The 20,519-nt window shown below is 42.5% G+C and overlaps 1 protein-coding gene across 1 annotated transcript in view; it reads left to right on the forward strand.

Annotated features, from left to right (window-relative positions):
* The window catches only part of SCML2 (Scm polycomb group protein like 2), a 102,245-nt gene that overhangs the window by 72,531 nt on the left and 9,195 nt on the right, over positions 1-20,519 (forward strand). Inside the window, exon 12 of the mRNA XM_081125876.1 lies at positions 19,393-19,506. Coding sequence (XP_080982002.1) covers positions 19,393-19,506 — 114 coding nt within the window. The remainder of the gene's footprint in view (positions 1-19,392; positions 19,507-20,519) is intronic.

The following is a 20,519-nucleotide window of genomic DNA, read 5'->3' on the forward strand; positions in this document are numbered from 1 at the left end:
AGTATGAAGGTCGTCAAGTAAATGAGAGATGAGGGCCACCACTACGTTGCTGAGCATGCATAAGACCGTCTAGATTGCCAGGAATATCTCAGTGCTTTTCACCCGAATGGATATCTATTCTCCAGGTTTTCCATTCAGGCTTTTTGGATAGCTTCTTTTGGGCCCCAACTGGTACTGCCGCCTCAGGCAGCTGCAAGGTCAGAGGATTGCCAATAGCTGCTCAGAGAGAGCCGGTTCTGATTGAGGTGAAATAAAACAAGGCCTGATATCACAGATTGTCGGTTATCTGCAAGGTCGCTCAAATTGTCATCGTTTCCCAGTGTGGGGCTGATGGACAGCTCCAGACCCATTGTGTCCTGTCCAGTGATGGATAGGCTGCTGGTTTTCATAGCTAGTATATTGCAAAGGTGTTTGTTTGCAAGTGTGCTCCCAAAGTAGGGTGAAGGGCATGGCAGTGGGGACGCTAAAATGCCTCAGACTTTCCTATTCTTTCTTGCGTTAAGTCAGTTTTTGCTGAACAAATGATTTTTGGATTGTTGTGATCCTTTAGTCAGCATCCAAAGCTTTGGAAAAGTGGATTTTGCCCGTGTTTTTGTTATTTGGGTGCAGGCGTGGATTTTCAGAAGCCCTTAGTCAGTTGCCCTGGCAGTGCCTCTCTATGATGACTTTTCAAAGTGGGAGTTTGAAAATAATCTGGAGTTTTCTAGTTGTCTCAGCAGCAACAGCTTTAAGCTGCAGCGTAGTATAATACCCAGCAGCAGAAATCAAGAGTCAACATCATGCTTGTAGCAGCACCAGATAGATAGCAGACCATACACCAGTTTCATAAACGTTTCTTGGAGAAAGCGTTACAAGGAAAAGAGAACCAAAGACTTTTTGTAATCTTGCTAAGATTCTGCGGACGGCAAAGATGTATGGAGAAGTGTGCTTGTATAGCCAAATTTTCTGTATCACTAATGGGTACGAGAAAGTCAATGCTTTCTTTTCTTCTAATTTAAATGTTGCAATTTTCGAAGTTATTTGTCATTGACGAAAATAGGTTTTGCCCCTTGGTTTTATAGTCGATGGTTCAAAATAAAATCAAGTAGTAATAACTCTCTTAGATTTGTCAATAGCCAGTCGACAAGTGGATGGCTAAAGGTTGCTCGTGACATGACTTGGAGAGACATGCCTTGGCCCCCAACCATTTAGGACCAGGTGAAGATTGACCTTGGTTGTTCTCGCTTGAAGTCTATTATTAGACTTTGAAGACTTCTGTCGTACTTCCTATCTCCTTAGAGTTTGAGGTTAAGTCAAGATATCGATGAATATTTAGAGGGTAGTTGATCATTCGAGCTGTCTTTGCTTGTAGGATCACGCCTTAAAGAGTGGTCCTTCAGCTAGAAATGCCTTTGTCTGAAAGATAAGTAAGCAGTCGGGTGGTTGTAATGGCAGCCCTAGGCCAGGGTTGTTGCCTGTGAGGTGGGCTGTTCATTTTACCGTTACTTCCTTCGCCCTAACTCCACTGAATTCTGAACTTTTCTTGCTGGTGGGAATAATTTTTAGACACATTATAATTGGTTGCCTCCCTGCCTCCTGAGATGTTTGCAGATACGTGATGGCAGTAGAATAAATTAACCCACACCTAGTGCTTTAAACTCTGGAATATGATGCCACTGAAATATTTTATAGAATGAAATGAACGTGTGGGTGATACACAAGCAAATGATTCGTAAACTGTTGATGAAGTCATAGTAGAAAAATGATTTAGAAACATGTGTTTTATGCCGACGATATGAAAATGCTAAACTATGTCAGTTATAACCGACACTTTTTTTGATAACAGTTGAGGAGGACATAGCTGGAAAACAAACCACCGAGGGACCGTCTGAGCAAAATCTATCTGATGTTGCTCCTCTCTCTCCTAAGCTCCCCAAAACAGAGATGCATGCCTCTCAAGGTAAATAGTGTTTACATGTCCCAGGATTGGGAAGAAATATTCCTTCTATGCCACTTACATATGCTCCTGTGGTTTTAAAACATTTTCTGAACGTATTTGAAATAGCTCGTTAAAAGTCTTAGTCCAGTAAGTCCAGTGTTTGGGCTGCCTCAGAGGCGGTTTGTATTGACATTTGTTTTTCCCTGTGTAGGGGCCATACTTTTCCGTATCGCTGAAAGTCTCCTTACGTTTCAGTGGAAAACTGGGCCTTTTAAAATGGTATAATGCAGTAACTGCCATCATTAGATTTCCTCCCCTTCTGCAGGGCGTATTGTTGCTGGTGCTGTTTGGTTAGTGATTTTCCTAGGCTAGTGGAATGACTTTTCCTGGGCAACTTTTGCCATGCGTGTCCACTGAAGTCTTCTCAGTTGTCTTAGTGGCCAGCTAGTGATTGGACAGGAATTTCCTTCAACGCCTGGGAGTGGTGTGTGTCCCCGCCTGTGCCAGGAGTCGTGTGTATGTGTGTGTGTGTGTGTGTGTCTGTGTGCTGGGAGTCACCTTCAAAACTCCAGCAGGCAGTTTACAAGTCTGCTTTGTGCAGAGTATGAAGGTCGTCAAGTAAATGAGAGATGAGGGCCACCACTACGTTGCTGAGCATGCATAAGACCGTCTAGATTGCCAGGAATATCTCAGTGCTTTTCACCCGAATGGATATCTATTCTCCAGGTTTTCCTTTCAGGCTTTTTGGATAGCTTCTTTTGGGCCCCAACTGGTACTGCCGCCTCAGGCAGCTGCAAGGTCAGAGGATTGCCAATAGCTGCTCAGAGAGAGCCAGTTCTGATTCAGGTGAAATAAAACAAGGCCTGATATCACAGATTGTCGGTTATCTGCAAGGTCGCTCAAATTGTCATCGTTTCCCAGTGTGGGGCTGTTGGACAGCTCCAGACCCATCGTGTCCTGTCCAGTGATGGCTAGGCTGCTGGTTTTCATAGCTAGTATATTGCAAAGGTGTTTGTTTGCAAGTGTGCTCCCAAAGTAGGGTGAAGGGCATGGCAGTGGGGACGCTAAAATGCCTCAGACTTTGCTATTCTTTCTTGCGTTAAGTCACTTTTTGCTGAACAAATGATTTTCGGATTGTTGTGATCTTTTAGGCAGCATCCAGAGCTTTGGAAAAGTGGATTTTGTCAGTGTTTTTGTTATTTGGGTGCAGGCGTGGATTTTCAGAAGCCCTCAGTCAGTTGCCCTGGCAGTGCCTCTCTATGATGACTTTTCAAAGTGGGAGTTTGAAAATAATCTGGAGTTTTCTAGTTGTCTCAGCAGCAACAGCTTTAAGCTGCAGCGTAGTATAATACCCAGCAGCAGAAATCAAGAGTCAACATCATGCTTGTAGCAGCACCAGATAGATAGCAGACCATACACCAGTTTCATAAACGTTCCTTGGAGAAAGCGTTACAAGGAAAAGAGAACCAAAGACTTTTTGTAATCTTGCTAAGATTCTGCGGACGGCAAAGATGTATGGAGAAGTGTGCTTGTATAGCCAAATTTTCTGTATCACTAATGGGTACGAGAAAGTCAGTGCTTTCTTTTCTTCTAATTTAAATGTTGCAATTTTCGAAGTTATTTGTCATTGACGAAAATAGGTTTTGCCCCTTGGTTTTATAGTCGATGGTTCAAAATAAAATCAAGTAGTAATAACTCTCTTAGATTTGTCAGTAGCCAGTCGACAAGAGGATGGCTAAAGGTTGCTCGTGACATGACTTGGAGAGACATGCCTTGGCCCCCAACCATTTAGGACCAGGTGAAGATTGACCTTGGTTGTTCTCGCTTGAAGTCTATTATCAGACTTTGAAGAGTTCTGTCGTACTTCCTTTCTCCTTAGAGTTTGAGGTTAAGTCAAGATATCGATGAATGTTTAGAGGGTAGTTGATCATTCGAGCTGTCTTTGCTTGTAGGATCACGCCTTAAAGAGTGGTCCTTCAGCTAGAAATGTCTTTGTCTGAAAGATAAGTAAGCAGTCGGGTGGTTGTAATGGTAGCCCTAGGCCAGGGTTGTTGCCTGTGAGGTGGGCTGTTCATTTTACCGTTACTTCCTTCGCCCTAACTCCACTGAATTCTGAACTTTTCTTGCTGGTGGGAATAATTTTTAGACACATTATAATTGGTTGCCTCCCTGCCTCTTGAGATGTTTGCAGATACGTGATGGCAGTAGAATAAATTAAACCCACACCTAGTGCTTTAAACTCTGGAATATGATGCCACTGAAATATTTTATAGAATGAAATGAACGTGTGGGTGATACACAAGCAAATGATTCGTAATCTGTTGATGAAGTCATAGTAGAAAAATGATTTAGAAACATGTGTTTTATGCCGATGATATGAAAATGCTAGACTATGTCAGTTATAACCGACACTTTTTTTGATAACAGTTGAGGAGGACATAGCTGGAAAACAAACCACCGAGGGACCTTCTGAGCAAACTGATGTTGCTCCTCTCTCTCCTAAGCTCCCCAAAACAGAGATGCATGCCTCTCAAGGTAAATAGTGTTTACATGTCCCAGGATTGGGAAGAAATATTCCTTCTATGCCACTTACATATGCTCCTGTGGTTTTAAAACATTTTCTGAACGTATTTGAAATAGCTCGTTAAAAGTCTTAGTCCAGTAAGTCCAGTGTTTGGGCTCCCTCAGAGGCGGTTTGTATTGACATTTGTTTTTCCCTGTGTAGGGGCCATACTTTTCCGTATCGCTGAAAGTCTCCTTACGTTTCAGTGGAAAACTGGGCCTTTTAAAATGGTATAATGCAGTAACTGCCATCATTAGATTTCCTCCCCTTCTGCAGGGCGTATTGTTGCTGGTGCTGTTTGGTTAGTGATTTTCCTAGACTAGTGGAATGACTTTTCCTGGGCAACTTTTGCCATGCGTGTCCACTGAAGTCTTCTCAGTTGTCTTAGTGGCCAGCTAGTGATTGGACAGGGATTTCCTTCAACGCCTGGGAGTGGTGTGTGTCCCCGCCTGTGCCAGGAGTCTTGTGTGTGTGTGTGTGTGTGTGTGTGTGTGTGTGTTGGGAGTGACCTTCAAAACCCCAGCAGGCAGTTTACAAGTCTGCTTTGTGCAGAGTATGAAGGTCGTCAAGTAAATGAGAGATGAGGGCCACCACTACATTGCTGAGCATGCATAAGACCGTCTAGATTGCCAGGAATATCTCAGTGCTTTTCACCCGAATGGATATCTATTCTCCAGGTTTTCCTTTCAGGCTTTTTGGATAGCTTCTTTTGGGCCCCAACTGGTACTGCCGCCTCAGGCAGCTGCAAGGTCAGAGGATTGCCAATAGCTGCTCAGAGAGAGCCGGTTCTGATTCAGGTGAAATAAAACAAGGCCTGATATCACAGATTGTCGGTTATCTGCAAGGTCGCTCAAATTGTCATCGTTTCCCAGTGTGGGGCTGCTGGACAGCTCCAGACCCATCGTGTCCTGTCCAGTGATGGCTAGGCTGCTGGTTTTCATAGCTAGTATATTGCAAAGGTGTTTGTTTGCAAGTGTGCTCCCAAAGTAGGGTGAAGGGCATGGCAGTGGGGACGCTAAAATGCCTCAGACTTTGCTATTCTTTCTTGCGTTAAGTCACTTTTTGCTGAACAAATGATTTTCGGATTGTTGTGATCTTTTAGGCAGCATCCAGAGCTTTGGAAAAGTGGATTTTGCCCGTGTTTTTGTTATTTGGGTGCAGGCGTGGATTTTCAGAAGCCCTCAGTCAGTTGCCCTGGCAGTGCCTCTCTATGATGACTTTTCAAAGTGGGAGTTTGAAAATAATCTGGAGTTTTCTAGTTGTCTCAGCAGCAACAGCTTTAAGCTGCAGCGTAGTATAATACCCAGCAGCAGAAATCAAGAGTCAACATCATGCTTGTAGCAGCACCAGATAGATAGCAGACCATACACCAGTTTCATAAACGTTCCTTGGAGAAAGCGTTACAAGGAAAAGAGAACCAAAGACTTTTTGTAATCTTGCTAAGATTCTGTGGACGGCAAAGATGTATGGAGAAGTGTGCTTGTATAGCCAAATTTTCTGTATCACTAATGGGTACGAGAAAGTCAATGCTTTCTTTTCTTCTAATTTAAATGTTGCAATTTTCGAAGTTATTTGTCATTGACGAAAATAGGTTTTGCCCCTTGGTTTTATAGTCGATGGTTCAAAATAAAATCAAGTAGTAATAACTCTCTTAGATTTGTCAGTAGCCAGTCGACAAGTGGATGGCTAAAGGTTGCTCGTGACATGACTTGGAGAGACATGCCTTGGCCCCCAACCATTTAGGACCAGGTGAAGATTGACCTTGGTTGTTCTCGCTTGAAGTCTATTATCAGACTTTGAAGAGTTCTGTCGTACTTCCTTTCTCCTTAGAGTTTGAGGTTAAGTCAAGATATCGATGAATATTTAGAGGGTAGTTGATCATTCGAGCTGTCTTTGCTTGTAGGATCACGCCTTAAAGAGTGGTCCTTCAGCTAGAAATGCCTTTGTCTGAAAGATAAGTAAGCAGTCGGGTGGTTGTAATGGCAGCCCTAGGCCAGGGTTGTTGCCTGTGAGGTGGGCTGTTCATTTTACCGTTACTTCCTTCGCCCTAACTCCACTGAATTCTGAACTTTTCTTGCTGGTGGGAATAATTTTTAGACACATTATAATTGGTTGCCTCCCTGCCTCCTGAGATGTTTGCAGATACGTGATGGCAGTAGAATAAATTAAACCCACACCTAGTGCTTTAAACTCTGGAATATGATGCCACTGAAATATTTTATAGAATGAAATGAACGTGTGGGTGATACACAAGCAAATGATTCGTAAACTGTTGATGAAGTCATAGTAGAAAAATGATTTAGAAACATGTGTTTTATGCCGATGATATGAAAATGCTAGACTATGTCAGTTATAACCGACACTTTTTTTGATAACAGTTGAGGAGGACATAGCTGGAAAACAAACCACCGAGGGACCTTCTGAGCAAAATCTATCTGATGTTGCTCCTCTCTCTCCTAAGCTCCCCAAAACAGAGATGCATGCCTCTCAAGGTAAATAGTGTTTACATGTCCCAGGATTGGGAAGAAATATTCCTTCTATGCCACTTACATATGCTCCTGTGGTTTTAAAACATTTTCTGAACGTATTTGAAATAGCTCGTTAAAAGTCTTAGTCCAGTAAGTCCAGTGTTTGGGCTCCCTCAGAGGCGGTTTGTATTGACATTTGTTTTTCCCTGTGTAGGGGCCATACTTTTCCGTATCGCTGAAAGTCTCCTTACGTTTCAGTGGAAAACTGGGCCTTTTAAAATGGTATAATGCAGTAACTGTCATCATTAGATTTCCTCCCCTTCTGCAGGGCGTATTGTTGCTGGTGCTGTTTGGTTAGTGATTTTCCTAGACTAGTGGAATGACTTTTCCTGGGCAACTTTTGCCATGCGTGTCCACTGAAGTCTTCTCAGTTGTCTTAGTGGCCAGCTAGTGATTGGACAGGGATTTCCTTCAACGCCTGGGAGTGTTGTGTGTCCCTGCCTGTGCCAGGAGTCTTGTGTGTGTGTGTGTGTGTGTGTGTGTGTGTGTGTGTCTGTGTGCTGGGAGTCACCTTCAAAACTCCAGCAGGCAGTTTACAAGTCTGCTTTGTGCAGAGTATGAAGGTCGTCAAGTAAATGAGAGATGAGGGCCACCACTACGTTGCTGAGCATGCATAAGACCGTCTAGATTGCCAGGAATATCTCAGTGCTTTTCACCCGAATGGATATCTATTCTCCAGGTTTTCCTTTCAGGCTTTTTGGATAGCTTCTTTTGGGCCCCAACTGGTACTGCCGCCTCAGGCAGCTGCAAGGTCAGAGGATTGCCAATAGCTGCTCAGAGAGAGCCGGTTCTGATTCAGGTGAAATAAAACAAGGCCTGATATCACAGATTGTCGGTTATCTGCAAGGTCGCTCAAATTGTCATCGTTTCCCAGTGTGGGGCTGCTGGACAGCTCCAGACCCATCGTGTCCTGTCCAGTGATGGCTAGGCTGCTGGTTTTCATAGCTAGTATATTGCAAAGGTGTTTGTTTGCAAGTGTGCTCCCAAAGTAGGGTGAAGGGCATGGCAGTGGGGACGCTAAAATGCCTCAGACTTTGCTATTCTTTCTTGCGTTAAGTCACTTTTTGCTGAACAAATGATTTTCGGATTGTTGTGATCTTTTAGGCAGCATCCAGAGCTTTGGAAAAGTGGATTTTGCCCGTGTTTTTGTTATTTGGGTGCAGGCGTGGATTTTCAGAAGCCCTCAGTCAGTTGCCCTGGCAGTGCCTCTCTATGATGACTTTTCAAAGTGGGAGTTTGAAAATAATCTGGAGTTTTCTAGTTGTCTCAGCAGCAACAGCTTTAAGCTGCAGCGTAGTATAATACCCAGCAGCAGAAATCAAGAGTCAACATCATGCTTGTAGCAGCACCAGATAGATAGCAGACCATACACCAGTTTCATAAACGTTCCTTGGAGAAAGCGTTACAAGGAAAAGAGAACCAAAGACTTTTTGTAATCTTGCTAAGATTCTGCGGACGGCAAAGATGTATGGAGAAGTGTGCTTGTATAGCCAAATTTTCTGTATCACTAATGGGTACGAGAAAGTCAATGCTTTCTTTTCTTCTAATTTAAATGTTGCAATTTTCGAAGTTATTTGTCATTGACGAAAATAGGTTTTGCCCCTTGGTTTTATAGTCGATGGTTCAAAATAAAATCAAGTAGTAATAACTCTCTTAGATTTGTCAGTAGCCAGTCGACAAGTGGATGGCTAAAGGTTGCTCGTGACATGACTTGGAGAGACATGCCTTGGCCCCCAACCATTTAGGACCAGGTGAAGATTGACCTTGGTTGTTCTCGCTTGAAGTCTATTATCAGACTTTGAAGAGTTCTGTCGTACTTCCTTTCTCCTTAGAGTTTGAGGTTAAGTCAAGATATCGATGAATATTTAGAGGGTAGTTGATCATTCGAGCTGTCTTTGCTTGTAGGATCACGCCTTAAAGAGTGGTCCTTCAGCTAGAAATGCCTTTGTCTGAAAGATAAGTAAGCAGTCGGGTGGTTGTAATGGCAGCCCTAGGCCAGGGTTGTTGCCTGTGAGGTGGGCTGTTCATTTTACCGTTACTTCCTTCGCCCTAACTCCACTGAATTCTGAACTTTTCTTGCTGGTGGGAATAATTTTTAGACACATTATAATTGGTTGCCTCCCTGCCTCCTGAGATGTTTGCAGATACGTGATGGCAGTAGAATAAATTAAACCCACACCTAGTGCTTTAAACTCTGGAATATGATGCCACTGAAATATTTTATAGAATGAAATGAACGTGTGGGTGATACACAAGCAAATGATTCGTAAACTGTTGATGAAGTCATAGTAGAAAAATGATTTAGAAACATGTGTTTTATGCCGATGATATGAAAATGCTAGACTATGTCAGTTATAACCGACACTTTTTTTGATAACAGTTGAGGAGGACATAGCTGGAAAACAAACCACCGAGGGACCTTCTGAGCAAACTGATGTTGCTCCTCTCTCTCCTAAGCTCCCCAAAACAGAGATGCATGCCTCTCAAGGTAAATAGTGTTTACATGTCCCAGGATTGGGAAGAAATATTCCTTCTATGCCACTTACATATGCTCCTGTGGTTTTAAAACATTTTCTGAACGTATTTGAAATAGCTCGTTAAAAGTCTTAGTCCAGTAAGTCCAGTGTTTGGGCTCCCTCAGAGGCGGTTTGTATTGACATTTGTTTTTCCCTGTGTAGGGGCCATACTTTTCCGTATCGCTGAAAGTCTCCTTACGTTTCAGTGGAAAACTGGGCCTTTTAAAATGGTATAATGCAGTAACTGCCATCATTAGATTTCCTCCCCTTCTGCAGGGCGTATTGTTGCTGGTGCTGTTTGGTTAGTGATTTTCCTAGACTAGTGGAATGACTTTTCCTGGGCAACTTTTGCCATGCGTGTCCACTGAAGTCTTCTCAGTTGTCTTAGTGGCCAGCTAGTGATTGGACAGGGATTTCCTTCAACGCCTGGGAGTGGTGTGTGTCCCCGCCTGTGCCAGGAGTCTTGTGTGTGTGTGTGTGTGTGTGTGTGTGTGTGTGTCTGTGTGCTGGGAGTCACCTTCAAAACTCCAGCAGGCAGTTTACAAGTCTGCTTTGTGCAGAGTATGAAGGTCGTCAAGTAAATGAGAGATGAGGGCCACCACTACGTTGCTGAGCATGCATAAGACCGTCTAGATTGCCAGGAATATCTCAGTGCTTTTCACCCGAATGGATATCTATTCTCCAGGTTTTCCTTTCAGGCTTTTTGGATAGCTTCTTTTGGGCCCCAACTGGTACTGCCGCCTCAGGCAGCTGCAAGGTCAGAGGATTGCCAATAGCTGCTCAGAGAGAGCCGGTTCTGATTCAGGTGAAATAAAACAAGGCCTGATATCACAGATTGTCGGTTATCTGCAAGGTCGCTCAAATTGTCATCGTTTCCCAGTGTGGGGCTGTTGGACAGCTCCAGACCCATCGTGTCCTGTCCAGTGATGGCTAGGCTGCTGGTTTTCATAGCTAGTATATTGCAAAGGTGTTTGTTTGCAAGTGTGCTCCCAAAGTAGGGTGAAGGGCATGGCAGTGGGGACGCTAAAATGCCTCAGACTTTGCTATTCTTTCTTGCGTTAAGTCACTTTTTGCTGAACAAATGATTTTCGGATTGTTGTGATCTTTTAGGCAGCATCCAGAGCTTTGGAAAAGTGGATTTTGCCCGTGTTTTTGTTATTTGGGTGCAGGCGTGGATTTTCAGAAGCCCTCAGTCAGTTGCCCTGGCAGTGCCTCTCTATGATGACTTTTCAAAGTGGGAGTTTGAAAATAATCTGGAGTTTTCTAGTTGTCTCAGCAGCAACAGCTTTAAGCTGCAGCGTAGTATAATACCCAGCAGCAGAAATCAAGAGTCAACATCATGCTTGTAGCAGCACCAGATAGATAGCAGACCATACACCAGTTTCATAAACGTTTCTTGGAGAAAGCGTTACAAGGAAAAGAGAACCAAAGACTTTTTGTAATCTTGCTAAGATTCTGCGGACGGCAAAGATGTATGGAGAAGTGTGCTTGTATAGCCAAATTTTCTGTATCACTAATGGGTACGAGAAAGTCAATGCTTTCTTTTCTTCTAATTTAAATGTTGCAATTTTCGAAGTTATTTGTCATTGACGAAAATAGGTTTTGCCCCTTGGTTTTATAGTCGATGGTTCAAAATAAAATCAAGTAGTAATAACTCTCTTAGATTTGTCAGTAGCCAGTCGACAAGTGGATGGCTAAAGGTTGCTCGTGACATGACTTGGAGAGACATGCCTTGGCCCCCAACCATTTAGGACCAGGTGAAGATTGACCTTGGTTGTTCTCGCTTGAAGTCTATTATCAGACTTTGAAGAGTTCTGTCGTACTTCCTTTCTCCTTAGAGTTTGAGGTTAAGTCAAGATATCGATGAATATTTAGAGGGTAGTTGATCATTCGAGCTGTCTTTGCTTGTAGGATCACGCCTTAAAGAGTGGTCCTTCAGCTAGAAATGCCTTTGTCTGAAAGATAAGTAAGCAGTCGGGTGGTTGTAATGGCAGCCCTAGGCCAGGGTTGTTGCCTGTGAGGTGGGCTGTTCATTTTACCGTTACTTCCTTCGCCCTAACTCCACTGAATTCTGAACTTTTCTTGCTGGTGGGAATAATTTTTAGACACATTATAATTGGTTGCCTCCCTGCCTCCTGAGATGTTTGCAGATACGTGATGGCAGTAGAATAAATTAAACCCACACCTAGTGCTTTAAACTCTGGAATATGATGCCACTGAAATATTTTATAGAATGAAATGAACGTGTGGGTGATACACAAGCAAATGATTCGTAAACTGTTGATGAAGTCATAGTAGAAAAATGATTTAGAAACATGTGTTTTATGCCGATGATATGAAAATGCTAGACTATGTCAGTTATAACCGACACTTTTTTTGATAACAGTTGAGGAGGACATAGCTGGAAAACAAACCACCGAGGGACCTTCTGAGCAAACTGATGTTGCTCCTCTCTCTCCTAAGCTCCCCAAAACAGAGATGCATGCCTCTCAAGGTAAATAGTGTTTACATGTCCCAGGATTGGGAAGAAATATTCCTTCTATGCCACTTAGATATGCTCCTGTGGTTTTAAAACATTTTCTGAACGTATTTGAAATAGCTCGTTAAAAGTCTTAGTCCAGTAAGTCCAGTGTTTGGGCTCCCTCAGAGGCGGTTTGTATTGACATTTGTTTTTCCCTGTGTAGGGGCCATACTTTTCCGTATCGCTGAAAGTCTCCTTACGTTTCAGTGGAAAACTGGGCCTTTTAAAATGGTATAATGCAGTAACTGCCATCATTAGATTTCCTCCCCTTCTGCAGGGCGTATTGTTGCTGGTGCTGTTTGGTTAGTGATTTTCCTAGACTAGTGGAATGACTTTTCCTGGGCAACTTTTGCCATGCGTGTCCACTGAAGTCTTCTCAGTTGTCTTAGTGGCCAGCTAGTGATTGGACAGGGATTTCCTTCAACGCCTGGGAGTGGTGTGTGTCCCCGCCTGTGCCAGGAGTCTTGTGTGTGTGTGTGTGTGTGTGTGTGTGTGTGTCTGTGTGTTGGGAGTCACCTTCAAAACTCCAGCAGGCAGTTTACAAGTCTGCTTTGTGCAGAGTATGAAGGTCGTCAAGTAAATGAGAGATGAGGGCCACCACTACGTTGCTGAGCATGCATAAGACCGTCTAGATTGCCAGGAATATCTCAGTGCTTTTCACCCGAATGGATATCTATTCTCCAGGTTTTCCTTTCAGGCATTTTGGATAGCTTCTTTTGGGCCCCAACTGGTACTGCCGCCTCAGGCAGCTGCAAGGTCAGAGGATTGCCAATAGCTGCTCAGAGAGAGCCGGTTCTGATTCAGGTGAAATAAAACAAGGCCTGATATCACAGATTGTCGGTTATCTGCAAGGTCGCTCAAATTGTCATCGTTTCCCAGTGTGGGGCTGTTGGACAGCTCCAGACCCATCGTGTCCTGTCCAGTGATGGCTAGGCTGCTGGTTTTCATAGCTAGTATATTGCAAAGGTGTTTGTTTGCAAGTGTGCTCCCAAAGTAGGGTGAAGGGCATGGCAGTGGGGACGCTAAAATGCCTCAGACTTTGCTATTCTTTCTTGCGTTAAGTCACTTTTTGCTGAACAAATGATTTTCGGATTGTTGTGATCTTTTAGGCAGCATCCAGAGCTTTGGAAAAGTGGATTTTGCCCGTGTTTTTGTTATTTGGGTGCAGGCGTGGATTTTCAGAAGCCCTCAGTCAGTTGCCCTGGCAGTGCCTCTCTATGATGACTTTTCAAAGTGGGAGTTTGAAAATAATCTGGAGTTTTCTAGTTGTCTCAGCAGCAACAGCTTTAAGCTGCAGCGTAGTATAATACCCAGCAGCAGAAATCAAGAGTCAACATCATGCTTGTAGCAGCACCAGATAGATAGCAGACCATACACCAGTTTCATAAACGTTTCTTGGAGAAAGCGTTACAAGGAAAAGAGAACCAAAGACTTTTTGTAATCTTGCTAAGATTCTGCGGACGGCAAAGATGTATGGAGAAGTGTGCTTGTATAGCCAAATTTTCTGTATCACTAATGGGTACGAGAAAGTCAATGCTTTCTTTTCTTCTAATTTAAATGTTGCAATTTTCGAAGTTATTTGTCATTGACGAAAATAGGTTTTGCCCCTTGGTTTTATAGTCGATGGTTCAAAATAAAATCAAGTAGTAATAACTCTCTTAGATTTGTCAGTAGCCAGTCGACAAGTGGATGGCTAAAGGTTGCTCGTGACATGACTTGGAGAGACATGCCTTGGCCCCCAACCATTTAGGACCAGGTGAAGATTGACCTTGGTTGTTCTCGCTTGAAGTCTATTATCAGACTTTGAAGAGTTCTGTCGTACTTCCTTTCTCCTTAGAGTTTGAGGTTAAGTCAAGATATCGATGAATATTTAGAGGGTAGTTGATCATTCGAGCTGTCTTTGCTTGTAGGATCACGCCTTAAAGAGTGGTCCTTCAGCTAGAAATGCCTTTGTCTGAAAGATAAGTAAGCAGTCGGGTGGTTGTAATGGCAGCCCTAGGCCAGGGTTGTTGCCTGTGAGGTGGGCTGTTCATTTTACCGTTACTTCCTTCGCCCTAACTCCACTGAATTCTGAACTTTTCTTGCTGGTGGGAATAATTTTTAGACACATTATAATTGGTTGCCTCCCTGCCTCCTGAGATGTTTGCAGATACGTGATGGCAGTAGAATAAATTAAACCCACACCTAGTGCTTTAAACTCTGGAATATGATGCCACTGAAATATTTTATAGAATGAAATGAACGTGTGGGTGATACACAAGCAAATGATTCGTAAACTGTTGATGAAGTCATAGTAGAAAAATGATTTAGAAACATGTGTTTTATGCCGATGATATGAAAATGCTAGACTATGTCAGTTATAACCGACACTTTTTTTGATAACAGTTGAGGAGGACATAGCTGGAAAACAAACCACCGAGGGACCTTCTGAGCAAACTGATGTTGCTCCTCTCTCTCCTAAGCTCCCCAAAACAGAGATGCATGCCTCTCAAGGTAAATAGTGTTTACATGTCCCAGGATTGGGAAGAAATATTCCTTCTATGCCACTTAGATATGCTCCTGTGGTTTTAAAACATTTTCTGAACGTATTTGAAATAGCTCGTTAAAAGTCTTAGTCCAGTAAGTCCAGTGTTTGGGCTCCCTCAGAGGCGGTTTGTATTGACATTTGTTTTTCCCTGTGTAGGGGCCATACTTTTCCGTATCGCTGAAAGTCTCCTTACGTTTCAGTGGAAAACTGGGCCTTTTAAAATGGTATAATGCAGTAACTGCCATCATTAGATTTCCTCCCCTTCTGCAGGGCGTATTGTTGCTGGTGCTGTTTGGTTAGTGATTTTCCTAGACTAGTGGAATGACTTTTCCTGGGCAACTTTTGCCATGCGTGTCCACTGAAGTCTTCTCAGTTGTCTTAGTGGCCAGCTAGTGATTGGACAGGGATTTCCTTCAACGCCTGGGAGTGGTGTGTGTCCCCGCCTGTGCCAGGAGTCTTGTGTGTGTGTGTGTGTCTGTGTGTTGGGAGTCACCTTCAAAACTCCAGCAGGCAGTTTACAAGTCTGCTTTGTGCAGAGTATGAAGGTCGTCAAGTAAATGAGAGATGAGGGCCACCACTACGTTGCTGAGCATGCTTAAGACCATCTAGATTGCCAGGAATATCTCAGTGCTTTTCACCCGAATGGATATCTATTCTCCAGGTTTTCCTTTCAGGCTTTTTGGATAGCTTCTTTTGGGCCCCAACTGGTACTGCCGCCTCAGGCAGCTGCAAGGTCAGAGGATTGCCAATAGCCGCTCAGAGAGAGCCGGTTCTGATTCAGGTGAAATAAAACAAGGCCTGATATCACAGATTGTCGGTTATCTGCAAGGTCGCTCAAATTGTCATCGTTTCCCAGTGTGGGGCTGCTGGACAGCTCCAGACCCATCGTGTCCTGTCCAGTGATGGCTAGGCTGCTGGTTTTCATAGCTAGTATATTGCAAAGGTGTTTGTTTGCAAGTGTGCTCCCAAAGTAGGGTGAAGGGCATGGCAGTGGGGACGCTAAAATGCCTCAGACTTTGCTATTCTTTCTTGCGTTAAGTCACTTTTTGCTGAACAAATGATTTTCGGATTGTTGTGATCTTTTAGGCAGCATCCAGAGCTTTGGAAAAGTGGACTTTGCCCGTGTTTTTGTTATTTGGGTGCAGGCGTGGATTTTCAGAAGCCCTCAGTCAGTTGCCCTGGCAGTGCCTCTCTATGATGACTTTTCAAAGTGGGAGTTTGAAAATAATCTGGAGTTTTCTAGTTGTCTCAGCAGCAACAGCTTTAAGCTGCAGCGTAGTATAATACCCAGCAGCAGAAATCAAGAGTCAACATCATGCTTGTAGCAGCACCAGATAGATAGCAGACCATACACCAGTTTCATAAACGTTCCTTGGAGAAAGCGTTACAAGGAAAAGAGAACCAAAGACTTTTTGTAATCTTGCTAAGATTCTGCGGACGGCAAAGATGTATGGAGAAGTGTGCTTGTATAGCCAAATTTTCTGTATCACTAATGGGTACGAGAAAGTCAATGCTTTCTTTTCTTCTAATTTAAATGTTGCAATTTTCGAAGTTATTTGTCATTGACGAAAATAGGTTTTGCCCCTTGGTTTTATAGTCGATGGTTCAAAATAAAATCAAGTAGTAATAACTCTCTTAGATTTGTCAGTAGCCAGTCGACAAGTGGATGGCTAAAGGTTGCTCGTGACATGACTTGGAGAGACATGCCTTGGCCCCCAACCATTTAGGACCAGGTGAAGATTGACCTTGGTTGTTCTCGCTTGAAGTCTATTATCAGACTTTGAAGAGTTCTGTCGTACTTCCTTTCTCCTTAGAGTTTGAGGTTAAGTCAAGATATCGATGAATATTTGGAGGGTAGTTGATCATTCGAGCTGTCTTTGCTTGTAGGATCACGCCTTAAAGAGTGGTCCTTCAGCTAGAAATGCCTTTGTCTGAAAGATAAGTAAGCAGTTGGGTGGTTGTAATGGCATCTTTAGGCCAGGGTTGTTGCCTGTGAGGTGGGCTGTTCATTTTACCGTTACTTCCTTCGCCCTAACTCCACTGAATTCTGAACTTTTCTTGCTGGTGGGAATAATTTTTAGACACATTATAATTGGTGCCTCCCTGCCTCTTGAGATGTTGCAGATACGTGATGGCAGTAGAATAAATTAAACCCACACCTAGTGCTTTAAACTCTGGAATATGATGCCACTGAAATATTTTATAGAATGAAATGAACGTGTGGGTGATACACAAGCAAATGATTCGTAAACTGTTGATGAAGTCATAGTAGAAAAATGATTTAGAAACATGTGTTTTATGCCGATGATATGAAAATGCTAGACTATGTCAGTTATAACCGACACTTTTTTTGATAACAGTTGAGGAGGACATAGCTGGAAAACAAACCACCGAGGGACCTTCTGAGCAAACTGATGTTGCTCCTCTCTCTCCTAAGCTCCCCAAAACAGAGATGCATGCCTCTCAAGGTAAATAGTGTTTACATGTCCCAGGATTGGGAAGAAATATTCCTTCTATGCCACTTACATATGCTCCTGTGGTTTTAAAACATTTTCTGAACGTATTTGAAATAGCTCGTTAAAAGTCTTAGTCCAGTAAGTCCAGTGTTTGGGCTCCCTCAGAGGCGGTTTGTATTGACATTTGTTTTTCCCTGTGTAGGGGCCATACTTTTCCGTATCGCTGAAAGTCTCCTTACGTTTCAGTGGAAAACTGGGCCTTTTAAAATGGTATAATGCAGTAACTGCCATCATTAGATTTCCTCCCCTTCTGCAGGGCGTATTGTTGCTGGTGCTGTTTGGTTAGTGATTTTCCTAGACTAGTGGAATGACTTTTCCTGGGCAACTTTTGCCATGCGTGTCCACTGAAGTCTTCTCAGTTGTCTTAGTGGCCAGCTAGTGATTGGACAGGGATTTCCTTCAACGCCTGGGAGTGTTGTGTGTCCCCGCCTTTACCAGGAGTCTTGTGTGTGTGTGTGTGTCTGTGTGCTGGGAGTCACCTTCAAAACTCCAGCAGGCAGTTTACAAGTCTGCTTTGTGCAGAGTATGAAGGTCGTCAAGTAAATGAGAGATGAGGGCCACCACTACGTTGCTGAGCATGCTTAAGACCGTCTAGATTGCCAGGAATATCTCAGTGCTTTTCACCCAAATGGATATCTATTCTTCAGGTTTTCCTTTCAGGCTTTTTGGATAGCTTCTTTTGGGCCCCAACTGGTACTGCCGCCTAAGGCAGCTGCAAGGTCAGAGGATTGCCAATAGCTGCTCAGAGAGAGCCGGTTCTGATTCAGGTGAAATGAAACAAGGCCTGATATCACAGATTGTTGGTTATCTGCAAGATTGCTGAAATTGTGATACCTTTTTGTGGTGCGTTGTTGGAGAACTCCAAACCCATCCTGTCCTCTCCAGTCGTGGCTAGGCTTTTGGTTTTCATAGCCAGTATACTTGCCAAGGTATTTGTTTTCAAGTGTGCTGTATAGCTCGGATGAAGGGCGTGGTATTAGGGAAGCCTAAATTCCACAGAATTACTATAGTTTCTGATGTTAAACCTTTTTTTCCTGAATAAATTCTGTTTGTATTGTTTTAATCTTTATTTACTACCCACAGTTTTGTCAACGTGGATTTTGTCAATGTTTTTATTATTTTGATAAACCCATGAATTTTCTGCAATGCTTAATCCATTTCCCTGGAAGTGCCTCTCTATGACGACTTTTTAAATGGGAGTTTGAAAATAATGTTGAGTTTTCTAGTTATCTCTGCAGCAACATATTTAAGCTGTAACGTATTATAAAACCCAGAAGCAGAAATCAAGAGTCAACCTTATGTTTGTATCAGCACCGGATAGTAGACTATACACCAGTTTCATAAACTTTGCATACGGAAAACATTACAAGTGAAAGAAAGGCCTTTTTGTAATTTTGCTAAGATTCTGAGGAAACAAATATATATACATAATTCTCTATTCAAAATTTCTATATCATTAAATGGGTATGAAAATGTCAATTATTTCTTTTATTTGAAATAATCTAGTAGTAGAAATATGTGTCATTAAAGAAAATATGTTTTGTCCGTTGGTTCTATTTTTAGTCGATAAAAATAAAATCAAGTGGTAATAGCTGTCTTAGATTTGTTAGAAGTCATTCAATAATTGCATGGCTACAGGTTGCTCATTAGGTGATTTTGAGAGGCATGCCTTGGCCCCGAACCATTTAGAAAGAGGTGAAGTTTGACTTTGCTTGTTCACTTCAGACTTTGAAGATTTCTCTCATACTTTCTTTTACCTTAGGGTTTGAGGTAAAATCAAGATATCGATGAATATTTAGAGTGTAATTGATCATTCGAATTGTCTTTGCTTGTAGGATCATGCCTTAAAGAGTGGTCCTTCAGCTAGAAATGCATTTGGTTGAATGAGAAATAACCAGTAGAATGGTCATAATGGTAGCCTTAAGCCAAGATTTTTGCCTATTGAATGGGCTGTTGTTTTTATCCTGTCTTCTCCTTAACTCCTCCGAATTCTGAACTTTTCTTACTCATGGGAACAATTTTGAGGCACATTATAATTGGTTGCCTCCCTGCGTCCTGCGACCTCTACAAATATGTAATTGCCTTAGAATATATAAAACCCTGACATAAAGCTTTTAACTCTTGCATATGTTGTCACTGAAATAATTAAGGTGAAATGAGCCCGTTGTTTATACAAGATGAAATAATTTATAAATAGTTGATGAAATCACAGATAAAAAATGCGTTAGAAATAGCTGTGTTATTCCAATGGTATGAAAATTCTGTATATATTTTTTTTATAACTGACACTTTTTTGACAACAGTTGAAGAGGACATAGCCAAAAAACAAACCACCAAGCGACCTTCTGAGCAACCTCTATCTGATGTTGCTCCTCTCTCTCCTAAACTCCCCCGAACAGAGATGCATGCCTCTCAAGGTAAATAGTATTTACATGTCCCAGGAATGGGAAGAAATATTCATTCCATACCACTTACATGCTCTTGTATTTTTAAAAATTTTGTGAATGTACATAAAATAGCTTATTTAACATCTTAGTCTAGTCTAGTAAGTTCAGTGTCTGGGCTTCCTCAGAGGCTGTTTGTATTGACATTTGTTTTTCCCTGTGTATGCTGTATTCCTTTCTGTTTCTTTGCTTATGTCCCTATGTTTCAGTTGAAGTCTTGGAATTTTAAAATGATGTAATGCAGTAACTCTGATCATTAGATTTCTTCCCCATCTGCAGGGCGTATTGTTGTTGGTTCTGTTTGTTTAGTGACATTCTGTGTCTTATTTTTGACTTTTCCTAGGCTAATTTTGTCTTCTATGACTACTGAAGTCTTCTCAGTTGTCTTAGTGGCCAGTTAATGATTGGAGAGGGATTTCTTTAAATGCCAGCTATTGCTATGTCCCCCCTCCCTGCCAAGGTGTCTTATGTGTCTGTGTGTTGGCAGTTATCTTCAGTACTCTAGGAGGCAGTTTATAAGTCTCATTTGAATAGTCTGAAAGTTTTCAAGAAAATGAAAGATGAAGGCCTTCTCTACTTTTCTGAGCATGCATAAGGCCATCTAGATTCCCAGGAATATTTCAGTGTTTTTCACCCTAATAAACATCTCATTTTCTAGGTTTTCCTTTTAAGCTTTTTGGCTTACTTCTTATGTGCCCCAACTGGTATTGCTGTCTCAGGTGCTGCATTGTTAAGCAATTGCCAATAGCTGTTCAGACAGATCCAGTTCTGATTCAGGTGAAATAAAATGAGCCCTGAGATCAAGAGATTTTCAGTTATCTGTAAGATTGCTCAAATTGAGATAGTTCTCTGGGGTTGTGGCTGTTGGAGAGCTCCTAACTCATCCTGTCCTCTCCAGTGATGGCTAGGCTGCTGGTTTTCATAGCTAGTATACTTGCAAAGGTGTTTGTTTGCAAGTCTATTCCAAAACTTAGATGAAGGGCAGG

The sequence above is a fragment of the Miniopterus schreibersii genome (assembly GCF_964146895.1).
Source record: "Miniopterus schreibersii genome assembly, chromosome: X".
NCBI classification, from domain to species: Eukaryota; Metazoa; Chordata; class Mammalia; order Chiroptera; family Miniopteridae; genus Miniopterus; species Miniopterus schreibersii.